We start from the raw sequence: 27,354 nt of genomic DNA on the forward strand, positions 1-27,354 counted from the left end.
TGTATGTCACACATGATGTTGTCCCCTGTATGATTTCCATCTTCTCCTTTCTTCATAAAGACGTCTGCAGTACTAGATCCTCCAGATCCTCCAGTTTTCTCATCTTCTCCTCCACAACGTTCCTTCTCCTGAATGACCCACCAAGGATGGACAAGGACAGGAATGAGATGAGCAGAAGAATATTAGACTTCACCTTGGAGATCATCTACCTGTTGAGCGGAGAGGTAAACTTTTCTACATTATAGAACAAGTCACCCATAGGGAAGGGACAATACATAATAGGAAGAATCCGGTGTCCTGTATAACAGCGTCCAGACCTTCCAAGTGACGTCAAGAAGCTGAAGATCAGCCACCAATATGGTCAGTTATGTGTCATGTCACCAATGCAGCAATAGTAATGTTGTAGAGCAATGAGAATGACAAGGAACCTGGAGGTTCAGGGTGACCTCTATATAGAAACATAGAAGATGACGGCAGGAGGAGAGCACATGGTCCATCTAGTAGCCCATTCGTTCTATTTTCTCAATGTCCTTTTGTAGGTGAGGTCTCCAGTATTACAGATGTGGGGTCACTAGAGGTCTATACAGCGGGTCACAATCTCCCTCTTTCTACTGAGGGGGGGGGGAAACTGTGTTCAGTTCTCTAAGTGTCTCTCTCCATACACAGGAATACACAATAGTGAAGAAGACATCGGGTGACTGTACGACTCCCATCATCCATGAGTCAGGAGGATGGAGCAGTAGTCAGAGCCCCATCACAGAGCCTCCCCCTCACTCCCGGATACAGGAGAAGAACAATAAGAAGAAGATCTTAGAACTGATCTACAAGATGACGGAGCTGCTGTCTGGAGAGGTGACACTGCTGGGAAATTATCCAGTAACCGCACTGGAGGTGTCTGGGTAATGACTGTGTCATTGTGTGTGTCAGGTTCCTATAAGGTGTCAGGATGTCACTGTCTATTTCTCCATCTAGGAGTGGGAGTATCTAGAAGGACACAAGGATCTGTACCAGGAGGTCATGATGGAGAACTACCGGCCCCGCACATCACAAAGTAAGAGACAGATTTTTTTTTTTGAGTTTTGTTAGACCGTTGAACTGACGGAATCAGCAGAGATCTTCTATTTATTCACGATGCATAGAAGCTGTATCGTAAAGAGTAAAATTTTAATTTTTTTTTTTATTTTTTCGATAAAAGTCCATCAGAAAAATTGCTTAAAAACACAACACCTTGCTTTATATTTTCCATTCAAAGGTGCATATTTCCTTTTATACGGTCATGTGCAGTAAATATACACGTATGCACAATGACAAGTAATGTAGGAAATCCACAATTTCGTCTCTTTCCACATCATGTTAGAGCCCTACGTTTCCCGAATACTTCCAATAAATCCATAGGGATTCGTTCATGTGACAGATGCTAAGAGTGTCCTTTCGGCATCCATTGGGCTGGTATTGTAGACTAATCTATTTTCTCGTTTGTTGCATTGCGGGATACAGACCTTGGGTATATGCTGTTTGCCAGTAGGAGTCTTGACACTAAGAATTAAATTGTCTCCTACAGGATATGCCCCATCTACAGACATTGAGCTATTAAGTCTTCGCTTAGGCCCCTTGCACACAACTGTGCCTGTAATCACATTCCGTGTTTTTACGGGCACGGACGGCCGCGGACAGCCACCCGCATTTGCAGGCCGTGCTCCCAAATAAAGTATGGGAACACTGTACATAAAAAGCAAAAATGTTCCTATTTTTTGAGAAGCCTTTCTGTAAATATACAGGAAGGTGTCCATGGGCAGTAGCAGTAAATGGGTCCGTAATTACGGACAAAATCTACGGTAGTGTGCGCGGGGCTTTGGTGTCTTTAAGAGGCATACACTTCTGCTGTTGCAGAAGTTTACCATTTTTCTAGTTTATTTTTTTCCTTTTACAGCAGATAAACAGGCTGACAGATGTCTCCCTGTTTTCCCCTCCATGGCGGGTGCACGGCGTAATCAAATTCGCCATTGTCCCTCTGCCTATGAAGACAAGTGTGACACGAGGTTCAGTTCCTCTGGCTCCCACCAGCCTAAGGAACTCCTCTCCTATCTCTTCCACCAGTGTCCTCCCCTTACCACAGGTGATCCACTGAGGGGGTTGTTGCTGCTGGTCACACGTTTTGGAGATAGAGGATGATGTCATGGTGATTGTTAGGTGAGTGAGAGCAGCTGACCCACGCTCCTCAAATGGTGCTCTTTTTCTTTCCTCATAGGAATTCAGGGGCAAATTGTGGCGGTTGGGGGGGGGGGGGCCTGGATAGTTTCCCCACTCTCTCCTTCATTCCGACTGATGCTGCTGGAGACACAGGACCTCTTGACTGTGCTTTGTGAGGCCTTCTCTGCCTCACCCTCAATGGAGGTACGGTCTGGTGCCTTCTCTTCGCCCCCGAAGATGGGTCCTAGATGGGTCTTGTCGGAGGGGGGACATTCTGATTTTGGTTTGGAAGACGAGGGATCTGCCTACTTCTGTTGAGGTGCTTCTTAGGGCTGTCTGTGACCCCCTTACAGGTTTGTGATACCACTCCCTTTCCTACACTGAATCTGTTTCTTACCATCAATCTCAATGGCCCAAGGTGGTTTTTCCAGCTCATTCTGAACTTCAGAGCATAGTTTCCAAATGGAAATACCCAGACAAGATGTTTTCTCACGCTAGCTGGCTGTACGCCATCTATCCTTTTTAGGAATGGGCCTCTTCCAAGTGAGTTAAGTTTATGGCGGTAGAACCCAGTTTCCCATCTGGCCAAAACTATTCTTTTGCTTTTGGTGGAAGCCACTTCCTTCAAGAATCCTCTGAGTTGCTGTGTGGAATCCTCTGGCGAGTCCGCCTTTGGGGCTTCCGGCTTTGCCTTACGCCTTGTTTTTGCCTCAGCCTGTGTCAGCAGAGCTGTCGCTGAATGGGCACACAAACTCATTTATGACCTGATCTCTGGGACTCCTGAGTAGGAGTTGGTGGATTTTCGTTCTAATGCGTCCAAGTACCTTTGCAAGGCTTCTCTTGACACTGCTGACTGGTGGCTTCGGCTTCTACCATTGCTATTCATCGGACAACCTGGCTAATATTTGGGTCTGCAAATACGGCTTCCTTCTTCAGGTTCCCGTGTCTTCAGGACCACATTGGATGAAATCTTCTCAGAGACTACTGGGAGCAAAAGCACCCACCTGCCCTGGAACCTAGTCAAGTAGACTGCGCCTATAAAGAAGGCAGGTCCTCGTTTTTAATTTTTATTTTTTTTTGTGGGTTCAACACTGTCTTCCAGACCGACGTCTCGCCAGGACCAACCTTCCTTTAAGGCTAGCCCTTCCTGGCGACCCTGACCTCAGTCTGCCCAAACTGGAGCTGGTAAGTCCACTTCTGCCTAGAGGTGCACCCCCGCTCGATTCAGTTTGGGTGGGGGGGCAGGCTTCTGCACCCCAAAGTTCATCTGGCTCTCATTTTTGGACTCCTGTGTTCAGGAAGTGGTATCTTCTGGATGCAAAACCGAATTTACCAGTCCCCCACCCAGAGCATTTCTTTCAGTCTGCTGTTCCTCAGTCCCCTTCCCAGGTAGGCCACCTTTTTTTAATGCAATCGCCTGTCCGCTACTTCAAGGGGTCATCGTTCCGTTTCCCCCGACCCAAAGGTTTCGGGGGTTCTACTCCAACCTTTTTGTCGTACCAAAAAAGGACTGCTCTGTCTGGCACATCTTGGACCTTAAGTGCCTCAACTCACATGTCTGGGTCCACCATTTCCTTGTGGAATCTTTGTTCAGTCATCGCTTCCATAGAACGGGAAGTTTTCTCAGTAGACCTTAAGGATGCGTATTTGCACGTCCAATCTGCCAGACTCGCCAGCGCTTCCTGTGCTTTGCAGTACTATCCCATCATTACCAATTTTTCGCTGTTCTTTTTGGCTCGGCTATGGCCCTGAGTGTCCTCACAAAAATCCTGTTTGTAATGATAGAGTTCTTTTGGACCATGTGGGTGTCTACCCCGAACCGGGACGACATTTCGATCAAGTCTCCCACCAGGGCGGATAACCCGACTGCGCTCTGGATCACTCTGGACTAGGGATGTCACGATACCAGAATTTGGAATTCAGGACTATAGTCGCTGAGATGAGAGGTTTCTCTGATCTTCGCCGTTATAGTGCGGGGCTGTGGCTGTGTAATACAGCCATTGCCCTGCTACTGTCAACAAGTGCGCGCGCGGTCAGCATGAGGTGAAGCGGCTGGCTACACTAATGAGCGGCGGCACAGGCACTGAAGACAGAACATGGGGGTGTTTTTCAGTGTGCCCGCCATGTTCTGTCTTCAGTGCCGCCACTCATTAGTGCAGCGCTGGCCGCATCGCATCATCCGGACGGCGCGCACTTGTCAGGACTCGGGAGCGGGGCGATGGCTGTATAACATAACCGCAGCCTCGCACTCATACATTCATGTGTTGCTATACTGAGCTGTGCGGCCGCACAGCTTAGCATTGAAATACATGAAATAATGGTATGGAACCGTTTGGGAATGCACAGTATCGAAGTTTCGATGCATCGTGCATCCCTACTCTGGATGCTTTGTGCCAGTTCGGTTCGATTTGTAATCTGCTCCAAATCTTGACTTTCCTTCCCAGCAGATTGTGTTGCTGGGAGTAGCTTTCAACACTCGTTTCGGAGGAAGGAACACTCTCTGGCAGACAGTCGCTCCTTCAGTACCGGATTCGCTTGTTGCAGACTGCTGCTCCCACCTCACTCCGCCTCTGCATGAGGGTTCTCAGAACCACGGTGGCATAGATAGAGATCCTCCTCTTTGCACAGTTCCACATGTGTGCCCCATTCAGCAGCCAATCATCTCCCGGTGGAACCGTTCCTTGGATCTCCAATATTTTCTTCATTTCACAGTCCGTTAATTGCTTCGATAATGGCTCTCCTCCCCGCCGTACCCTGACTTAGTTCTGCTAATCTGGCAGATCCTTTCCACCCAATCCAGTCTCAAGGAGTGGTGAGGAATCTTTCAGAACCTCACAGCTCATGGGGTTGTGGTCTCCACAGGAATCCTCTCTCCCCATTAACCTACTGGAGTTGAGAGCCATCTTCGTTTGCCTGCTGCACTGGACATCGCTGCTGTCCGAATAGCTGGTGTGAGTTCAAATGGACAATGTCACAGCCGTGGCTTCTCTCAATCACAAGGGTGCAAATTGTGGACTCGGCCATCACTGCCTTGCTGTAAAGATTCTCATGGACTTCCTCAGTCACGAAAAGGTAGATCCCGGGGAGTGGTCCCTCCACCAAGAGGATGACTCTGACTAGATTTGCCTCAGTGCCGATCGGACATGAACCTGATGGCATCTAGGTTCAATTGCCAGGTTCCCAGCTCCATCTCCCAAGCCCGGGTTTCAAAGGCCTGCACTGGACACTCTTTTGTCTCCGTGGATCAGCTTCCAGCTCCTGTACGTGTTTTCCCCCTCTAACTCTCCTGCCTCGGCTCCTCTGCCAGCTTAAAGAGGCTCTGTCACCAGATTTTCAAACCCCTATCTCCTATTGCAGCAGATCGGCGCTGCAATGTAGATAACAGTAACGTTTTTTTTTTCAAAAAGGAGCATTTTTGGCCAAGTTATGACCATTTTTAAAGTGTTTAAAGTTATGTCCAAGTGGGCGTGTATTGTGTGTGTACATCTGGGCGTTTTTTACTAGCTGGGCGTTGTGAATGGAAGTGTATGATGCTGACGAATCAGCATCATCCACTTCTCTTCACAACGCCCAGCTTTTGGCAGTGCACAGACACACAGCGTGTCCTCGCTCATCCGATGCGATGAAGTTCCTGTGAGAGGAAGTGAGTGACATCACAGCGTGATCTCGCGTGGACATTCTGTGTGTCTGTGCACTGCCAGAAGCTGGGCGTTGTGAATAGAAGTGGATGATGCTGATTCGTCAGCATCATACACTTCCATTCACAACGCCCAGCTAGTAAAACAAGTAAAAACGCCCAGATGTACACACACAATACACGCCCAGTTGGACATAACTTTAAACACGCCCAGTTGTACTTAAAGGCTCATTTGCATAAATATAAAAATGGTCATAACGTGGCCAAAAAATGCTCGTTTTTGAAAAAAAAACTGTTACTGTTATCTACATTGCAGCGCCGATCTGCTGCAATAGGAGATAGGGGTTTGAAAATCTGGTGACAGAGCCTCTTTAAGGCAGAGGGGATGCTGGTCATCCTGGTTGCCCTAGATGGGCCGCGTCATTGCTGGTACATAGACCCTGCTGGCTGGTGTCCTGTGACCATTGCCTCTCCGTCCCAACCTCCCTTCCAATTAAGGGTACTACGCTTAACATCTTTGCTATTGAGGCCACTGTCCTGAAGGCTCGCGGTTTTGTTGAAGAGTGATATTCTCTCTTTGCTCAACGCTGGGAAGCTTCCTCAGCCCTCATTTACCATTGTACCTGGAAGACCTACTTTCCTTCGTACGAGGATCGCAAAATTCCTCTTCTGCGGTTTTCTCTATCCAGTGTTCTTCTCTTCCTCCAAGGTGGCCTGGATCAAGGTTTGGCCCTTAGTTCCCTGAAAGGACAGGTGTCTGCACTTTACATCTTGTTCGGTCGCAGATTGCCTTCTAACTCTGACGTCAAGTTTTTTTTTCTATAGGGGGTTGCTCACGCGGTTCCAATTCCTTCTTGGCAACTGCTTGATTTTGGTGGTCTTGCAGTTTGCACCCTTCGAACCCTTGCGCGAAGTCTCACTTTGTCTTGCCTGGAAAGTGTTTTTTCTGCTTGCGGTGACTTCCATCTGGAGGGTCTCTGATTTGACGGCTCTGTTTTGTTCTTGATTTCTGACTCCTCATCAGGACAAGGTGGTGCTCTGCACAGTGCCTTTGTTTTTGCCTAAGGTTGTTTCGGCTTTTAAAATGATTGAGGACATGGTTTTTCCGTCCTTTTTGTCCATCTCTCTTTCGAGGGAGCGTTCCCTCCACAACCTTGTTGTTGTCTGTGCCTTATTGACTTACCTTTCTGTCACTTCTTCCTTCCAGAGGACAGACTCCTTGTTCATTCTCCCGGAGGGTCCCAGAAAGTGGTTGGCAGCCTCTAAGGCCACGCCCGCTGGTAAGGTTCCCCCTTTTTGGATCACGGGCCATTCTACCAGAGCGGTTGGGGCTTACTGGGCTGTGCACAATAATGCTTCTACCTTTCAGGTGTGCAAGGCGGCCACATGGTCTTCCTTGCACACTTTTTTCAAGTTCTATCAGATGCACACCATGGCCTCTGTGGATGCTTCCCTAGGTCGCAAGGTCTTGCAGGCATCTGTTAAATAGGTTACCAGGTCCTGTACTCTGTTCCCGCACTGCTCTAGGACATCCCAGGGTCTGTCCCCCCCCCCCAAATACAACGAGCAAGAGAATAGGATTTATATTTTTTTTTTTTTTTTTTTTAGTACGGAGTGTAAAATTATTTTTCTGATCCAGTTTATTGGGGGGACACTGCTCCCATCCATTGGGTTTCAAGGTTTTTTTGTTCATGGCTCAGGAAACTATCTCTAACTGACCCTTGGGTACTCCCAGACAAAAAGGAACTGTTATCTAATGGTCCCCTTTTGAAGTGGGGAGATTTCTGGTTCGTAGGGGGCACAGGGAAGGCTCTTTTTAACTGTATGCGCATCTTCAGGAGACAGATACAATGAATACTATAGTGGAGCCGCTGGCTCCCTGCCATTCACTCTGGTTAGGCTACATCAGGCCTATGGCTTTCAAGGTGCTAGGACCCTGGCGCAGGTGGTGAGGAGAACAACATTGTAATCGGTTCTGGTAACTAAACATAGACTTGAAGGTATTGAGAGAAGTGTCTGATATATAGACAGATATACAGTAGTCATGTATTCAGTCACTGTGTGTTTCCTACAGATGGATCCAGCAGGAGAAATCCACCAGGGAGATGTCCCAGTCCTCTGTATTCCCAGGACTGTCCAGAGGAAAATCACAATGTCCCAGAGAATCATCAGGTAGATGAAGCTGAGCCCTATATCAGATCTATATAGGGGGGTGTGGAGATTTTTGGTCCTGCGGTCATAGATGTGGTCATAGATTTTGGTGGATTCTTATGTTGATCTGTTCGATTCTTCGCACTCTGCTGTATTGTACTGAATTGTTACATATGTGAAATCAGGGGGAAGATCTGACTTATAATAAGCCGGAGGGTGAAGTAGAAGAGCGGGTGAGGGGCGATCAACCATATAACAGTGAAGTGGAGGAGGAAATTCCAGGAGGTGTTACCACAGGTAAGTAATGATGAATTTAGAAAGTGAATTGGGAGGTATGTTAAGGTGAGGTTCCTCCTTAGTTCTACATTACAGTAACACTTCATCAATGTGTTACATTTATACCAGTCTAATGCACGGCACCTCGGGGGTTCTGCTATTGTGTTATTTAAAAGGGATTTCCGGGATACACCTAAAAAAAATGTTTTTCTCCGTACTGTAGCTGACCTATTGAAATTATCCCCACAAATAAAATTGGTACGTACTACTACTCGCGCTCCCGGCATGCACTGTTTGTTGACATGGCTTGCGGGCTGTGTCTGTTTGCTCAGCTTTCTGGATGCAATGAAGCGCTGGTGCGCGTGCTCCATTAGTTTCTATGCAGCTGCCAGAGGCTTTGTACTTTCTAAACACCAGTCCGCTCTGATAATATACGCCTCCTAAACGAAACTTCATTAGTGATGTTCCGTATTCTCGGTCCTGTAATTGGTATACGGGATGCCACTCGAGGCAGAAGAAAACATGACGTCACAGGTCATGTGACTCTCAGGGAGAGCTAAGAATGAGGGCTTTTTAAAAAAAAAAAAAGTAAGCATATTACAATGTTAGTGCAGTAGACCTTGGGTTAATTGACCACATGAAAATGTTTCTCTGAAAACACCCTATAAATCACACAGTGAACTGCATAAAACAAAAAATACAGAATTGCTGTCTTCTGTTCATCCTGCCTTCCAAAAAACGCAATAAGAAGCGATCAAAAAGTTCTTATGTACCAAAAAAAGTGTCGTCCCGCAAAAAAGAATGCATCATAGAGCTAGGTTAGCGGAAAACTAAAAAGTTCTTGCTTTGTTAATATGGCAAAACAAATAAAACATTTTGATATTTTTTAAAAGTGTTTTTTTTAATGTGCAGAAATAGTAAAACACAAAAAATTATACATTTGGTATCGCTGTAGTCGTAACGACCCTTAGAATAACGCTACTATGTTATTTATATCATGCGGTAAACTGTAAATTTAAGATGGAAAAAAGTATGTCAAAATTGCGATCTGTATTTTCTTGAACAAAGAAAAGTTCAAAGTTAATCAATAACTGAGATGCACCCCAAAATGGTGCCATTAAAAAATACAATCAGTACCGCAAAAAACAAGCCCTCACTTGACTGTCTACGGAACCATAAAAAAAGGTATGGCATTTGAGACTACGAAAAAACGGTAAAGTAACGCATGGTTATTAAGGCTCAAAATAGGCTCGTCATGACCAACTGGTTAATCTACAAAACAAATACCTTTTTGCTATCTTTGTGTACGTCTCTAGTAAACCCCTCCCCCCCCCCCCCCCCCCCATGCTACAGGCGATGTCTGTTCAGTCTTCCATGGCTCCGATGAAGAACCTGTGGGAGGAAGTCCCGTTACACAGCATGATATCGCGAGATCACGCTGTGCAGTGAAACAAGCTGGGCATGAATGAAAAGTGTATGACGCTTTTTTTTAATTTCTTCACGAGTCAGGAAATATTATAAATTAGATTCTAATTTATAACATTTCCCAGTGCTGGTCACTAGATGGAGCAATTCCCAAAATTGCAGCATTGCATGTGGTAAAGCAACCACATTGCTTTATGCTTCAAAATTTGAGAAGACACACTCGCTCTAGCGTCTTCAAACAATCCCCCCTCCCTTATCCTGGCTAGTGCCAGGAGAAAGGAGGGGATTGAACTTTCAAACCGCCTACACTGTGTCGGCATTTTTTGAGCGAACACACAGTGTAGTAGGCTTACATACAGTGGTAATCACACACTAAAACACGTACATACACAGAAATAACTTACCTGCTCCTGCCGCCGCCGCTCCCTCCGGTCCGTCTGCTCCCTCTGCTCCTAGTACTTGCATTAGAACACATGTCCGGAAGCCGCGACCGGAAGTAGTAATCTTACTGTCCGGCCGCGGCTTCCGGTCCACAAGAAAATGGAGCCGAAGACCTTCCATTTGGACTCTGTGGGAGCGGCGTACAGCATAGTGAATGGAACGGGTCCCGTTCGCATTCACTATGGGGCTGTATGTGCCGTATTCCATGTCTGTATGTGTCGTTAATCGACACATTCAGAGATGAAAAAAAATGGCAGCCCCTATAGACAAGAAAAAGTAAAAAAAAAAAAGTTAAACACAAACACACAAATAAAACATTTTTTGATAAAACACTAAAAGCAAATTGATATATAAAAAAAATTTCCGCGACACCCTTTAAGAAACTAGTTAGCATAAATCTAAAATTGTTCAGAACTTGCTCAAAAATTATAATTTTTCGAAATAAAAGCCACTGTTATCTACATTACAGCGCCGATCAGATTAGGTAGGAGATAGGGCACTTATAATCTGGTGACAGTCTCTATTAAATGTCAGTACAGCTGAAATAAAACGAGCAAAAAAACATATAAAGCCTGATGCATTAATATTGTGTCAAATTAAAATTTCCCCTTTCTGATGAGTGTCCCTTTAAAGCTATAATGAACCTAGGAGAGGTTAAAGGTGTTTTTTCTTTGATTACAATATTACCCTTTGCATAGGCCATTAATCTCAAATAGGTAGGAATCCGCCTCCCAGGAACCCTGCCGATCAGCTGATTGACCGTGTACCTACAGCTCCGTACATTTTGTAGTGGCTTTGCCTGCTTTTCACTCGAATGAAAACGATCCTGCTTCATCCCCAGTCCAAAAAAGCAGTCCGTGGCGGAGAAAGTCATTGAGAGATCTGGACAATGTTCTGCTGGGAAACCTTGTGTCCTGACATTCATGTGGATGTGACCTGTGCCATCTACCTAAACGTTTCTGCAGACTAAGTACACCCCTTCATGGTTAAGCTATTTCTTAATAGCAGTGCCCTCTTTCAGCAGGATAATGTCGACGCCACACTGCAAAAATTGTTCAGGGATGATTTGATAAACCTGAGCGTTCAAGGTGTTGACTTGACTCCATTTTCCCCAGACATCTGTTTGATGTGCTGGAAAGACAAGTCCGATCAATGGTGGCCGCACCTGGCCCTTTTATTATTATTTTTTTCTATTTAAGGCACTTTTTCAATAGGGCGCCTGTGCCCTGCCACTTTCAAGTGTATTCGCATCCACAGGACAGGGACACAGTTGAATACTATGACCTGAGCAGGGAGTAGTTTGCTCCCTTCTCACTATTCGCTTTTGAAGGTCACAGGCTTCTACGGACCTGCGACCTATGAAGCACTCTGCAATTTTATGGTCCTCACTACCTGTATCAAGGTCAGTTTAGACCCTAATAATCGATCAGAATTGAATGTGTTGAGGCATTTCTAGAAGGCAAAATTCCAGAGACTATCCTGACCATCTTGACTTGCTGTAAATACAGATTTATTTCTTCCGCACAGGATCACATGTGGTTATTCTACTCAAAGGGGTTTATGACCTAGAACAGGTCGATGAGGGAACCCCTGAGCTTCAAACGGCAGGATGTCTCCCCAATAAAAACAAAGGTAAGCGTTGTTTGAGCATACATCCAAGCTGTAAAATGACCATGATGTGGGTAATTTCCCATGGAAAGTGCAGTATTAGGTGGCAAGTCTCAAAGAAAAATTTTTCTATTCGACCTTTTTAAATACTTTCAGGTTTACAGATTAAGATCGATTTTAAAATATTAGCCGAAACATCTAAAAATTCAGATCAGCGGAATATTTATTCACATACTTTCCCGATCCGAACTAACAGCCTAGTCGTACTTTCAGTCTACGCGTGCACAACGTTGTCAGTGACGTAATGCTTATAGGATCAGGCTAGTAGCTGAGAGCTACAGCAAGTCATGTCAATCTCCGTTTTCTCAGAAAGACTCCTTATTTGGGCTGTTTCACCTTTAAAAAGACCTGTTGTCACTACTTGGGAATCCATACACACGTTATCGTGGGATTGGCCCTTGTTCTGTGCTGTGTTCCCCAGCTCACGAAAGTATTAGGAATCTTTTTTCTTTTTTTTTTATATACTTGTTTTGCATGTTATTTTATGTCTATTATATGTCTTTATATTCTGATAACTATATTTTTGTGAGCGTTGTTCCTGTATATGAAGTTAATATTAAAAAGATATATATTTCGTTCTATCGACTCCGTGTCCTTTAGAAGAAGCGTTACGTATGTTGTGTTTAACATTTAAATGCGGATTACCCTAGATTAAACCTATTTAGGAAGTGGAGTTAAATTGTAGTCTATCCAGTAAAGTGTGATAACATATTCCAGTTGTAACCATTCCCTTTAAGTGTAGAATGGTGGGGCGATCATAAAAATATTTTAATGTCACATAACTGATTTAAGGGGATTTGGCCTAAATCTGTCACTTGGAGACGGAAGGCGATAGACATTTGAATTACAATGGACCCTTACGCTCAATGTCTAGTGTCAGGTGAGCCCGATATACAGTAGTCATGTATTCCATCACTGTGTGATCCTGCCTCCCACAGATGGATACAGCAGTAGAAATCCACCAGAGAAGTGTCCCAGTCCTCTGTATTCCAAGGACTGTCCAGTGAAAAACCACAATGTCCCAGAGAATCATCAGGTAGATGGTGCTAAAGTCTCATCAAAAAATTACCATAAAGTAATTGAACCCAAGATCATTTCACATAGTGTTTTTTTTTTTTCTTCTGTTTAGGGTGAAAATCTGATTGATATTAAGGTTGAGGTTAAAGATGAAGAAGAGGAGGAGACGGATTTAAGGGCTGATCAGCAGTGTAAGGAGGAGGAGACTTTCATTAGTTGTAAAAGAAAAAACTGTTTTGAGGGTCACCTAGATACTACTCCCATCATCCCATCATCACATGTAAACAATTTATTCAGTTACTGTGTGTTTCCTACAGATGGATCCAGTAGGAGAAATCCACCAGAGAAATGTCCCAGTCCTTTGTATTTCCAGGATTGTCCAAAGGAAAATCCTAATGTCCCAAAGGATCATCAGGTAGACGGCGCTAAAGTCTCACTAAAATATGGCCATGAAGTATTTGAACCCCAAGTGAAAAACATTTCAGCAAATTTTTTTGCCTATATAGTGCACAATGGACTGTTATTAAAGAATAATGTATAGGCTCCTGTGTATGCCTCTTGTATACATGTTTAGACAATGTGCCATTTATGGGTTATCTGCCATCTTGGTTCCTCATCTAATATGGTTCCCCTAATGCAGCTTACATTTCCCATTATGCCTCTGGCATTGCATGGGGTGGATTCTCATGACACTGCACTTCCTATGCTCTGAATAGTATCGAAGTGCAGCAAGTGATAGATCAGTGACCTAGAACTGCTGTCCCCACAATGTAAAGTTTTAGTATATCCTATGTGATGCAGCTTCAGTCTGTCTCCTCTGCCTCCTGCTAGATTTCTCTGTCAGTTTTAGACAGGAGCAGCATCTCAGAAATAAACTGGACTCTCTGACTCACACAGACTCTCTCTACTATCTGTTTGTGCTGTTTGCAGAGGTTGTATAACTTTGCAGCTAATTATGGGATGGACTCGCCTGTTATATCACTGCACTCCTGCTCCCTTAGATAGGGAAGAAATAATCTCTTCAGCAGTACTATAAGCATAGGGGGCATATAGAGGAATCGGGAAGACGGAGCTGGGAGGGGAGGGGTCTCAGAGCTGCCAGGAGGAATTTGATTGGTGATCCTGTAGTTCACAGGAAGTCATATGCACATGAGAACATGGTCTATTTTGGTGGTCAGACTAAGATCATATGACACAGCTGCCCATAATGAAAGGATTAAAAATGTATAGCTGCCACCGAGTTGGGAGAAATCTAATGACAATGCTACAATATTACTGGTGAGTTATGATATGTAAAAAAAAATATTGGAGTTCTTCTTTCATTTGGATTTTTATTTTTATTTTCGTCTGTTTAGGGTGAAAATCTGATTGATATTAATGTTGTGGTAAAAGATGAAGCAGAAGAGGAAACGAATTTAAGGGCTGATCAGCAGTGTAAGGAGGGGGAGACTTTCATTGGTTGTAAAAGAAAAAGTTATCTAATCATCACATGTAAACAATCTATTTCGTTACTGTGTATTTCCTACAGATGGATCCAGTAGGAGAAATCCACCAGAGAGATGTCCCAGTCCTCTGTATTCCCAGGACTGCCCAGAGGAAAATCACAATGGCCCAGAGAATCATCAGGTAGATGAAGCTGAGCCCTATACCAGATCTATATAGGGGGGTGTGGAGCTATTTGGTCCTGCGGTCACAGATGTGGTCATAGATTTTGGTGGTTTCTTATGTTGATCTGTTAGATTCTTCGCACTCTCTGCTGTATTGTACTGAATTGTTACATATGTGAAATCAGGGGGAAGATCTGACTAATAATAAAACAGAGGATGAAGAAGAAGAACAACGAGTGAGGAACCATCAACCGTGTAAGAGTGAAGTGGAGGAGGAATTTCCAGGAGGTGTTACCACAGGTCCGTAATAATGAATTTAGAAAGTGAATTGGGAGGTTTGTTAAGGTGGGGTTCCTCCTTAGTTCTACATTACAGTAACACGTCAGACAATGTGTTATACATAGTGCAGGAACTGAGGAGCTGTGACTGCACATAGAAGTTCTCTACAAGGTGTTCTATCAATCCGGTCATGCACTAGGCCTAGCATCAGATTTTTTTGGGGGCTCCAGCTGCGATTAACAGCCGGGTTCTAGGAAAACTCTGTTTAACCACTTAGGCACCGCAATAAATGCTGATAGGAGGCTTGCTTTAAAAAAATAAAAAAAACTTGCACAAGAGAGAGGCAAAGTAAGAATACATAAATGCACAAGTCCTGTCAAGTAAACCAGTTTAAGCAGCGCGCCGTCTGGCTCAACCTATCCCAACCGAATGTTATCAAACTTACAAGGACATTTGCTACTGATGTACAGTATTTTGTACCTGGGTGTTTACCTGTTAACAAGGTCCAATCAAGTAGCCTGTTTAGGAGCGTAAAATATTAGTTCTGAAGACTGGGGAGACATGAAAAATTCTGGTAGGTAGATAATTTTAAATATATTGATCCGGCCACTAAGTGTTAACGATAAGTGTTGCGTTTTTAATTGTGTCTCGGTGGATGTTTGAAGGTTCTAAATGTAACAAATAAAAGTGATGTTTCCTGATACCCACACTTCTAGACATTTGATTTGCGTGCCTACTGGAAGGTCTGCCAGCAAATTGGATGTAGGTTGATATGTAGGAGAAATGGAGCAGATTTGAATCAATTCACCTTCAAGCCAGTTAGGAAACCAAATTCCTCCCTCAAATTAAAGGGGTATTCCCCACTTTATGGAATATTCTGTGGATTGGCCATATAAGTGTCTGATAGATGCGGGTTCCAGCTCTGGGACCTGCACCTATATTGAGAATGGGGATCACTCGACTCAACTGGTGAATCTAAGCAGGGACTAGTGGAGAGAGGGCTGAGGCATGTGCGGGGCTCTCTCAATTCTGTTGTAAAGGAGTTACGGAAATTTTGAGTTGAAATGGGCCGTTGGATAGCTTCAACTTTCGATATGCTGCGTTGAGTTTCAGACGTGCGTTCTCTAATCTTTTCATATCATGTTTAAGGATGACAGTCCTGTTTTAATTTAAGCTATGTCTGCAAATTTCTGATCTTTGCGAGAAGGGAAGCACAAAGATCTCTGGGGGACTGAGGGAGACATCAAACATAGAAAGTGAGTGCTAGGAGAGTCCTACTGTAATGGTCCCAGTCTGGATTATTGCACCAATTTTTTTGCTGTGTTTTCTTAATTACACCCTCCATGACAGCACACCGGTTGAATCTCCACCCCTAACCAGGACCGGAACACACAAAGGATTATATAGCCCCTCCCCATCTCAGTGTTTTTCCTGTCCCTGCTAGGGGCATGCAAGAGGTTACTGCCCTCATAGGTGCAAAGACTTAACTTAAAGATGTTCTACTTTCCAGCTTGGCCTTCGGTTCAGTTTGCTGTTTCTTATTGCCGGATAAGATCACTTAGTCTTGTGTTGCCCCTCCTGCGCCTCCAGGTAATGTTGAGGTGGCTGAATAGCGGTCTCCGGTCGTCCTGTATTTCCCCAGCCTTCCCTCTTTACATCCCTCGGTCCTCCGCGTGCGTTCCACCTTGGGACACACGCATTAAACCATTCTGAGGCGTTCCATAGGTATATATGATGCAGTGCGTCTGACGCACTTCCGGTTCAGAGGATGCGCAGAATGATTTCTTGCGGCCTTCCTACGGACATGGACTCTGGGGGGAGTAGTCGGTTTCTGCACGCAGTGGTCGTGGTAGATTAAACGCCGCCAGACTACAGAAAGATCTCAGTCAAGTAAGACGCTGTGACTATTGCCATGATAACAACCTTCAACCTAGGTTCTGAGCCTCGCATGCTCCCAGCTCCAGCGAGTAGTCTGGCTATGGGTTATCTTCCTTATACGTATATGTGGGGTCTTATTCCTCTTTGTGTTTATATGTTTTTATAGGACACTCCTAGAGAGCTATCTTAAAGTAAAAGGGAGATTTAATTTAGTAAATGTGCTATATGCGGTAAAAAAAGATCATCTTCCAGCAAAATAAGCTTTGTTACCATTGCACGGAAACGATAAGAGGGGCAATCCTCTTTAATTGAAGGGATTAGCGGAATTGTTAAACAGGAAGTTCAAAAGTCCTTAGCATCCTTTTCCCAAACCTTTTGTGCCCTCTATATCATCACCAAAAGGATCCCTAAACATATATAGGCAAATTTTCTGAATCGAAAGGATCTTCATCCACAAGAATGGTGTCTAAACAACAAAATATTCCATCAGATCACACAGTTGTGGGGAAGCCCAGAAGTGGATCTATTTGCCAATCCGCAAAACAAAACTCCAAAATGCAGATTTTTTTTTCCCCTCTAATTCCAAGAGATTCCATTTTGGGAGTAGACGTCCTGGCCCACAACTGGCATTTCTCCCTAGCTTATGCCTTTCCCCCATAGCTCTTCTCCCAAGAGTGATTCAGAAGATTCGCAAAGAGAAATTCACTTGGTAGCCCCTCTATGGCCAAAGAGTGCTTGGTATGGTCTGCTCCACAGCCTAAAAATAGCAGAACCCTTGATCCTGCCACCATTGCCAGATCTGCTGTACCATGGCCCTGATATTACGTGGACCCTCAAATTCCAGCTAGCAGCCCGGCTTCTAGAGGTCTATCTGAGGCAGTAGTTAGAACTCTTCTAACAGGCAGAAAAGAGGTTACCAACACTAAATATAGTAAAGTATGGAAAGCATTCTTGTCCTCGTGTAAGGACAACATCCCAGATATGTCACCCACATATAGCTAAGATTTTAGTTTTTTGTTCTTTGCAGGCAGGTCTAGAAAAAGGGCTAAGACCTGTTACATTGAAAGTCCAGATCTCTGCACTTTGTTCATATTTTGATCATGATTTAGCAAATCATTGTTGAATCAAAAGATATTCTTTTCAGGAGTGAACAGATTACCCCAGTTTGTCACCACCCCCCCCCCCCCCCATTGATCTAAATATTGTCCTAAATTGTCTAACATCCACTCCTTTTTGAACCCATTTAAAAAATCTGAATTGAAAATCTCTCTTGGAAAGCGGCTTTTCTTGTTGCTATCACAACCACTAAAAGAATAGGGGAAATCCAGGCTCTTTCAACATGACAGCCATATCTGCAGATTTTGGATGATAGAATTATCCTACGCCCTGATCCTACCTTTTTACCTAAGGTCGTTTAACATTTTCATATGTCACAAGATATTATACTTCCATCTTTTTTCCAAGAACAGAGAGGAAGAGAGTTTTCATACACTAGATGTTAGAATCATACTTGCCTACTTGGCAGCTACAAAAGACTGGAGGATAGATCATAACTTATTTATCCAATCTTTTGGAGCATATAAAGGGAAGAAGGCCTCAAAGAGGACTCTTTCCAATAGGATAAAGAAAGCCATCTTAGAAGCCTACCAAGATCAAAATGTATCTTCTCCCAGATAAATTGAAAGCTCACTCAACTAGAGCCATGTCAACATCTTGGGCTGAGAAATTTAATGAAACAGATTTGTAAAGCGGCCACTTGGTCCTCTGTCAATACCTTTTTTGTGAGCGCATTATAGCCTAGATCTTTCTCACAGCAGTGATCTTTCCAGTACATCCCTTATGACCGCACCACAGGAGGTTGCCCTATTGACCTCTATAGGGACCGGAAGACAGGTTAAAAGATCCATCCCTCCACCCACTTGTCAGTGTTCTTCCTGTCCCTACAGAGGTCAGGTGCAGAGAGTTCAGCTACCTGGAAGACTAAGGCATGGGGTGAGATCTGTGAGCCAGGCTTCTCCTTCCTTTTCCCTAGTTTAAAACCGCCTCGGGGGTCAATTAGTCCCACACGCCCAGACTATTAACCATTGGTAAACCGGGGGCCTAAGCCAGATCCTAGTGTAGTCCGGAGGTGGGAAATTTGATGGCTGTATCGAGCTCTGGTGACATGGCTTGAAGATGAGACCATCTTGGGGAAGACCAAACCACAGCATGTTTTTGTTTTTTTTCCCCCTAACCCCCGGATGTCAAAACCGGAAGTATAGGTGACGCGCGTCTTTCAGTATAGGCGGCAGCGTCACCGGAACTGATGTCGGACCACTTCCGGACTACGGCCATCTTGAGAGGACAGCGGGAAATTCAAATATTCCCAGGTATAAAAACGGGACATGCACAGGTAAGCATACGGATATCCTATTAGTACTGGTATGCTAATACTTATCTACAGGAATGTTTGGAGTTTATCCTTATCCTTTGTGTAATATGGATCCTTCACGGCTGGATATTATTCCAGATCTGTCATGGGAGTCCCTCCTGGAGATTTAAAGGTATTGTAATGACTGGGTAGGGAGACATACAGGTGAGTCCTAATCTACCCGCCACTCAGTCCCTGCCTACTTGCAACGACCCGTCCTAAGCGACGGGGTACAACTGGGCGACGGTCCCTACGCTCAGTAAGTGAAAGACAGACTAGGGTACACAGAAGCTAGGGAAACTGGGCAGCTGCCCACGGAGACACCGTGAGCAACAAGAGTAGTGAACGAGCCGAGTCAAACCAGGAGTGAAGGAGGTACAAAACGCTGAGCAGGAGAGTGGTCAGAAAGCCAAGGGCAATAACAAGCAGAGGATGAGTAGTACAAGCAGCAGCAGCAAGTCCAGGAAACAAGCAGAGAAGAATCACAGGCAAAGGAGGAACAGGAAAGGCAGGTATAAATACAGTGGGCGGGAGCTAGCTCCGCCTGGCTTGGCTGTGATAGGCTCTCCCACTCCTAAGCCTGCCATCCTGAGTGGTGGAAGATGGAGTCAGTCTCACAGACATAGGAGCAGGTGCAGACTGATTGCGCACGGGCGTCGACACAGAAGCTGTGTCTGGCAAATCCTTTACAGGTATACTCCCTTTCTATATACAGGTATTTTACCTCCCTCCCCTCCTCCACCTTTTGTAGGATAAAAAAACCCTCTCTGACGCAATCGGGCCTAAAAAAGATAAAAAAAATTTGCTACCTGTGGGAAAAAACTGGAGGATACGCACAAAAAGCTATTTTGCCGGGATTGCATAGTAAAATTGAAGAACAACCTTCGTTTATGTCCGAATTGAGGGCTATAATAGGTGAAGAAGTAAAACAGTCCGTGGCCTCCTTTTTATACCGCCTCAAGGGACTCCTTCTTTGTCCCAGGCAAAAAGACCTAGGATAGAAATGGATCAGAAGTGGGGTCATCCGACTCAGAACAGGAATGTTTTTATTTGTCTGAAGGTGAATTCGGAGAGAGAGCGGATCTGATTCAGTCATCGTCATCCGCTCAGGAAAGGAAGTTTTATTTCTCTTTAGAAATTACGGATGTTTGGGTGCCTTACAGAAAGGAAAACAAAGGTTTTTTCCTATAAACAAAAACCTCATAAATTATATTTTCAGAATGGGAGGGCTCAAAAGTCTGTTTTTCGCTAATTTAAAAATAGACTTCTTGAAGCTAAAAATACAAAACCCTGGGATGAAATTCCAAAAGTAGACATCCTGGTTTCAAGAGTAGCAAAAAAGACAGCAATCCCCTTTGAGGATTCCTCACAGCTAAAAGATCTTATGGACCGCAAGTCAGACGGTCTTCTAAAGAGTACGTGGGAGTCTTCATCCGCCTTAGTCTCAACCAATATTGCGGCTACATCAGTTGCCAGATCAATGTTCATATGGTTAACTCCATTAGAAAACCATTTGATAATGAAGACTTCTATAGAAGACATTAGAGAAACTATTCCTCTACTTAAGATGGTGACCGGTTTCTTGGCAGACTCATCAGCCGGGTCGGTCAGGTTTTCTGCCAGAAATGGGGTCACTACCCAACGCTGCCAGAAGAGCGTTGTGGCTCAAGACCTGGACGGGGACACCAAATCAAAAAATAAGTTGTGTTCTATCCCTTTCTTGGGATCCTTGATGTTCTGACCACTCCTTGATAATATGTTGAACGCATCTGATAAAAAGAAAGGGTTTCCAGAAGAGAAACCAAAAAAAGGCGCCTCCGGTTCTGAGATTTCATCAGCAACCGAGCTATTGAGGTAAAGGGAAGTCTGGTCGCTGGAGCTACCCCAAAGGGGGAGAGCGGTAGAGTATTTCTTAACCCCAACAACTCATTACAACCCACAAAACAATGACGCCAGGAGTGTGGGGGAAGACTCCTACACTTTCTTTCTTTCAGAGTGGACCAAGATATCCCAGAATACTTGGGTGATACGAATTATATAAGAAGGGTAACTTCATACTGATCCAAAGATCTTATACAAGTTCTCATCAGAGATATTCAAAAACTTCTGCAAATGACGGCGATATCTCCTGTGCCACACAACGAAGTAAAAAAAACGGCCATTATTCAAGTCTTCTTGATTAAAAAAAAAACTGATCTTACAGGACGATCATCAACCTCAAAGGATTAAACAAATGGTTGAAATATCGGACGTTTAAGATGGAGTCTATCTGATCTACCACTCCACTAATCAGGGTGCATTAATATGTACAATAGATGTCAAAGATCCCTATTGTCACGTTCCGATCACCCATTATATCAGAGTTATCTAAGATTTGCAATTCAAGCTGGTCCCCCATCCTTCATTACCAGTTTGTCTCCGTTTTGGAATCCCCTCAACCCCCAGGGTGTTTATAAAGATTATTGCAGAAGTTATAGCGTATCTCTAAGGAAGCAAAATGGGATTATCATCCCATATCTAGACTACGTTCTTCTAGTAGCAGATACCCCATCCATCCTAAGAATCCAACGTACCCAGTTCCTGACCCTTCTACAAAGTTTGGGTTGGTTGATAAACTTAGAAATCAAATCTTTCTCCCCAAAATAAATTCTTTTTTTCTATGGCTACTATTGTACTCCTCCCTTCCATATTCCTTTCCACCAGAGATACCAAAACTTCACCTAAAAAAATGAGATCAGGAAGGTTTTGAATAAAAACCGCTGTCTGATAAAAGAGGGGATGCGAATCCTGGGATTGATGACCTTCTGTATCCAATTTATCCCGTGGAGCCAATACCATTCTCTAATATTATAAAATCTGATTCTATCCCAGTGGGATCACAAACAAGAGTCCTTAAATTCAAAGATATTGATCCCTGAGTCAGTCAAGACATCCCTCCTCTGGTGGGTGTCTCCAAACAATCTAAACAGGAGTTTCATGGTTGTTTTCTCCATACGTTGTAGTCACCACAGATGCAAGCAAACCAGGTTGGGGGGTCTATAATTCAAGACGAGCACTTCCAAGGCATTTGGTCTCCTGAAATAGGGAAGATGTCTTCAAACTACATGGAACGGAGAGCTGTATGGGAAACCTTCAAGGAAGCTCTTCCACTAGTAAAAGGGAAACATATATAAGGATATTGTCAGACAACATCGCTGCAGTATCCTTTCTTTGTCACCAATGGGGAACAAGACCTACTCATACTCCTCTCCAAGCTCTCTTTTTTTCAAATTTTCAGCTGGGCAGAAGAAAATGTCCTGTCTGTCAGCAGTCCATGTAAAGGGCACAGAAAATATATCCGCTGACTTTCTGAGCCGGAAGAAAATAGATCCGGGAGAATGGTCCTTGAACAAAAATCTTTCAATCGCTAATCCAGAAATGGGGTCTTCCTCAAGTGGATCTATTTGCCACAAAACAAAATACTCAGGTAGATAATTTATTTTTTTTTCCCCCTAAAATTCAAGGACAACCTGGTAGGAGTAGATATCTTGCCCCATCAGTGGAACATGGAGCTGGCTTATGTGTTTTCTCCATTCCCACTAATTCCAGTGGTCTTAAGGAAGGCTCTAGAACAGTGGTTCCCAACTGGGGTGCCGCGAGTACCGGCCAGGGGTACCGCTGATGAGTGGAAGACTGCGTTTAACACGCCCGAAGGCCATTTCGAATACCTCGTCATGCCATTTGGGTTGTGTAATGCCCCTGCGGTCTTCCAGAATTTCATAAATGAGATTTTGAGAAATTACCTGGGGATTTTTCTGGTAGTGTACCTTGATGACATACTGGTGTTTTCCAAGGACTGGTCCTCCCACGTGGAGCATGTCAGGAAGGTGCTCCAGGTCCTTCGGGAAAATAAACTGTTTGCCAAAACCGAAAAATGTGTGTTTGGGGTACAGGAGATTCCATTTTTGGGTCAAATCCTTACTCCTCATAAATTCCGCATGGACCCCGCCAAGGTTCAGGCTGTGGCGGAATGGGTCCAACCTGCCTCCCTGAAGGCGTTACAGTGTTTTTTGGGGTTCGCTAATTATTACAGGAGATTTATTGCTAACTTCTCGGTCATCGCTAAGCCCCTTACGGACCTCACTCGCAAAGGTGCTGATCTCCTCCACTGGCCTCCTGAGGCTGTCCAGGCTTTTGAGGTCCTTAAGAAGTGCTTTGTCTCGGCCCCGGTGCTGGTTCAGCCCAACCAAATGGAGCCATTTATCGTGGAAGTTGACGCATCTGAGGTGGGAGTGGGGGCTGTCTTGTCCCAGGGTACCAGGTCCCTCACCCATCTCCGCCCCTGTGCCTACTTCTCCAGGAAGTTTTCGCCAACTGAAAGTAACTATGATATTGGCAACCGCGAACTCTTAGCCATTAAATGGGCATTTGAAGAGTGGCGCCACTTCCTGGAGGGGGCTAGGCACCAGGTAACGGTCCTTACCGACCACAAGAATCTGGTTTTCCTAGAATCTGCCCGGAGGCTAAACCCGAGACAAGCTCGATGGGCGTTATTTTTTACCAGATTCAATTTTTTGGTTACCTATAGGGCTGGGTCTAAAAATATTAAGGCTGATGCACTGTAGCGTAGCTTCATGGCCAGCCCTCCTTCGGAGGAAGATCCTGCTTGTATTTTGCCTCCAGGTATAATCATTTCCTCGATCGATTCTGATTTAGTCTCTGAAATTGCTGCTGATCAAGGTTCAGCTCCCGGGAACCTTCCTGAGAACAAGCTGTTTGTTCCCCTGCAATTCCGGCTAAGGGTACTTAGGGAAAATCATGACTCCGCACTATCTGGCCATCCAGGCATCCTGGGTACCAAACACCTCATTACCAGAAATTATTGGTGGCCTGGGTTGCCTAAAGACGTTAAGGCCTACGTCGCCGCTTGTGAGGTTTGTGCTAGGTCCAAGACTCCCAGGTCCCGACCAGCGGGCTTACTGCGTTCGTTGCCCATTCCCCAGAGACCTTGGACACACATCTCCATGGATTTTATCACCGATTTGCCTCCATCCCAAGGCAAGTCGGTGGTGTGGGTGGTGGTGGACCGCTTCAGTAAGATGTGCCACTTTGTGCCCCTCAAGAAACTACCCAACGCCAAAACGTTGGCTACCTTGTTTGTCAAACACATCCTGCGTCTCCATGTTGTCCCTGTCAATATTGTTTCGGACAGAGGGGTACAATTTGTTTCATTGTTTTGGAGAGCCTTCTGTATGAAGTTGGGGATTGATCTGTCCTTCTCCTCTGCCTTCCATCCTGAAACCAATGGCCAAACGGAGAGGACTAATCAATCTCTAGAACAATATTTAAGGTGTTTTGTCTCTGACTGTCAATTTGATTGGGTCTCTTTCATTCCCCTCGCCGAATTTTCCCTTAATAACCGGGTCAGTAACTCGTCAGGGGTCTCTCCTTTTTTTTTGTAATTTTGGGTTTAATCCACGGTTCTCCTCCGTTTCACCTGGTAGTTCCAACAATCCTGAGGTAGAGGTCGTTCATCGGGAACTGTGCACAGTCTGGGCCCAGGTTCAGAAAAACCTAGAGGTGTCCCAGAGCGTACAAAAAACTCAGGCTGATAAAAAACGTTCTGCTAACCCCCTGTTTATGGTCGGGGATCTGGTGTGGTTGTCGTCTAGGAACTTGCGTCTCAAGAAGTTTGCTCCCCGGTTTATTGGGCCGTATAAGGTCATTGAGGTCCTCAATCCTGTCTCCTTCCGGCTGGAGTTACCCCCGTCTTTTCGGATACACGACGTGTTTCATGCCTCCCTCCTCAAACGCCGCTCCCCGTCCTTGGCTCCCTCGAGGAGACCTCCTGTTCCCATCCTCACCCCGGAGGGGGTGGAATTCGAGGTGGCCAGGATTGTGGACAGCAAGATGGTCCAAGGCTCCCTCCAGTACCTGGTCCATTGGAGAGGATACGGGCCCGAGGAGAGGACTTGGGTACCCGCCCGGGATGTTCACGCTGGGGTATTGGTCAGGAGGTTCCACCTGCGTTTCCCCAGTAAGCCAGGTCCACTTAGAAAGGGTCCGGTGGCCCCTCATAAAAGGGGGGATACTGTAAAGGATCTGCCAGGCACAGCTTCGGGGTTAACTCCCAGAACTAATCAGTCAGCACCTGAGAATACATCCCTGAGACTGACTCCTGCTTCCACCATTCAGGCTGGCAGGCTTAGGAGTGGGAGAGCCTATCGTAACCTGGCCAGACTCAGCTAGCTCCCGCCCTCGGTCTATTTAAGCCTGCACTACCTGTCCCTCGGTGCTTGTTATTGCTTTTTGTTTCTTTCCTTGTGGTTCCTGGCCCAGCTACAGCTCCTGCTATTTTTGATCCTGCTCCATACCGACCCTGGCTTACCGACTACTCTTCTGCTTTTCGTTTTGTACCTCGCACACTCCTGGCTTGACTCGGCTCGTTCACCACTCTGGTTGCTCACGGTGTTGCCGTGGGCAACGGCCCCTTTTCCTTGCTTGTGTTCCTTGTATGTTTGTCGTGTTTGTCGTGCACTTACTGAGCGCAGGGACCGCCGCCCAGTTGTACCCCGTCGCCTAGGGCGGGTCGTTGCAAGTAGGCAGGGACAGAGTGGCGGGTAGATTAGGGCTCACTTGTCCGTCTCCTTACCCCCTGCCATTACAAACTAATTCTATTTTTGTGTGGATGCCTCCTCCCCAGGGGCTCCGATGGAGTGAAATAGGGTTTTGTCCGGCAATTATTAATTCTGGGCTACAGCTGTATAGTGATCATTGAGGGGTGCCTTCAACTTTCCTCTCTTTGTAGTGCCCCCAAATTGATGGTAAACCTTTTTCAGATTTAAGAAGCAGTCCTCAGGGGGTCCCAACAGTAAATGGACAGTGCAAAATTTGAGGAGTAGGACACAGATATTCACTGCCTGCTGGATTACTGACTGCTGCATCTACAGGACTTTGTGCAAACAGACAATATCTTAAGCTCAGCATGCGGCAGCTACACAAACCGCTCCCAGTAATAATATGGCAGAATACAGCAGCGTGTAATTGAAGGAGTTTTTCCTTTTGTGTCCCAGTCTCTGTTTTATAAAAAGCAAGGGGGGCCCGTACTGCACCCCCCCCCCCCCCCACAAGACCACTGCAGGTCCTGAACAGACAGCTGCTTTATACTGGGGAGAGGATGTCCACAGCCCCCACTAGATAAATAGGTGGGCAGCAGGGTACTTATGCCATCTGGAGTGCCTACAGGCCGCTGATCCAGTGAGGATTAGGATGATCGGCCATATCCTGCTGACAGGGAAGCCAAGATGGCGTCGCCAATACCACAAACTTCCTGTGCGCTGCGACCCAAGCTCCAGCAGTAGGCCTGGGTCCTATGGAGAATTCCGATCCAAGTGGTGTATCCAGAGCCGTCCAAGAGTGGGCGAGTGGAATGTCCAGAAGGCAGGAGGAGGCGTTGATCCACCACAACACGTGCCAGGAGGGGAGGCCTACATTTAGGAAGGCCACGCCACAACACTGGAGCTCCAAGCAAGCATCTTTGACACCCAACAGAAGATTAAGTTGTCAAATTGAAATGTGTCAGTTCAGCAGGGTGGCGGGTCAGGGAACTCTGAAGCGTCCGCTCAGACCAATATCAAACCAGGGGCATAGCTAGGGGTGCAGGCAGGGCATCTGCCCCGGGCACAACTAAGAGGGAATTTGGGGGGCGCCAGGGCCGTGCCGTCCATGGTGGCCTACGGTGGCGGCGGCACCACTGAAACCAGCCGCCGCCACCCCCTCCTGCACTACAGGCGATGAATAGCTGGGTACCTACCGTGCCCGGCCATTCAGCGCCTTTCAAAGGCTCAAGCGGCGCGAATACTTCATTGTGCTACTTGCGACGTTGAAAGGCGCTGATTGGCAGGTGAAGTGATAGTGCCCTGCCAATCAGTGCTTTTCATAGACTCAAGCGGAACAATAACTTAATTTCGCCGCTTGTGTCTATGAAAGGCGCTGAGAATGACTTACCCTGTGAATCAGCGCCTTTCAACGACTCAAGCGGTGCGAACCGCTTGCGTCGTTCAATTAATGGCATATCTACTCAGAAGAGAGCATGTCTTCATTGCCACTGGAAGGCGCGGGAGCAGAATTAAGGTGAGTATGTAAAGTTTGTTTTTTTTGTTTTTATTATCCTAATAAAAATGTAAGTGACATTATCTACAGGGGTTGGCCCTATCTTCAGGGGGGGATATATAGGTTGGGCTGTATGTGATTCACTATATACAGGGGTGGGCTATATGTGGAGCACTATAGGGGTAGCTATATATGAAGCACTATATACAGGTTGGGCTATATGTAAAGCACTATAGGGGGAGCTATATGTGAGGCACTATATGCAGCGGTGGGCTATATGGAGC

General features: G+C 45.4%; 1 protein-coding gene across 1 annotated transcript in view; it reads left to right on the forward strand.

The window, feature by feature from the left end:
• The first annotated feature begins 416 nt into the window (after positions 1-416).
• Positions 417-27,354, forward strand: part of LOC142693710 (uncharacterized) — a 47,208-nt gene continuing 20,270 nt past the window's right edge. Inside the window, exons 1-12 of the mRNA XM_075847609.1 lie at positions 417-434; positions 667-852; positions 973-1,051; positions 7,902-7,999; positions 8,164-8,275; positions 11,648-11,752; positions 12,727-12,824; positions 12,918-12,996; positions 13,123-13,220; positions 14,161-14,239; positions 14,334-14,431; positions 14,598-14,712. Coding sequence (XP_075703724.1) covers positions 417-434; positions 667-852; positions 973-1,051; positions 7,902-7,999; positions 8,164-8,275; positions 11,648-11,752; positions 12,727-12,824; positions 12,918-12,996; positions 13,123-13,220; positions 14,161-14,239; positions 14,334-14,431; positions 14,598-14,712 — 1,165 coding nt within the window. The remainder of the gene's footprint in view (positions 435-666; positions 853-972; positions 1,052-7,901; positions 8,000-8,163; positions 8,276-11,647; positions 11,753-12,726; positions 12,825-12,917; positions 12,997-13,122; positions 13,221-14,160; positions 14,240-14,333; positions 14,432-14,597; positions 14,713-27,354) is intronic.

The sequence above is a fragment of the Rhinoderma darwinii genome, chromosome 1 (genome assembly GCF_050947455.1).
Source record: "Rhinoderma darwinii isolate aRhiDar2 chromosome 1, aRhiDar2.hap1, whole genome shotgun sequence".
NCBI lineage: Eukaryota > Metazoa > Chordata > Amphibia > Anura > Rhinodermatidae > Rhinoderma > Rhinoderma darwinii.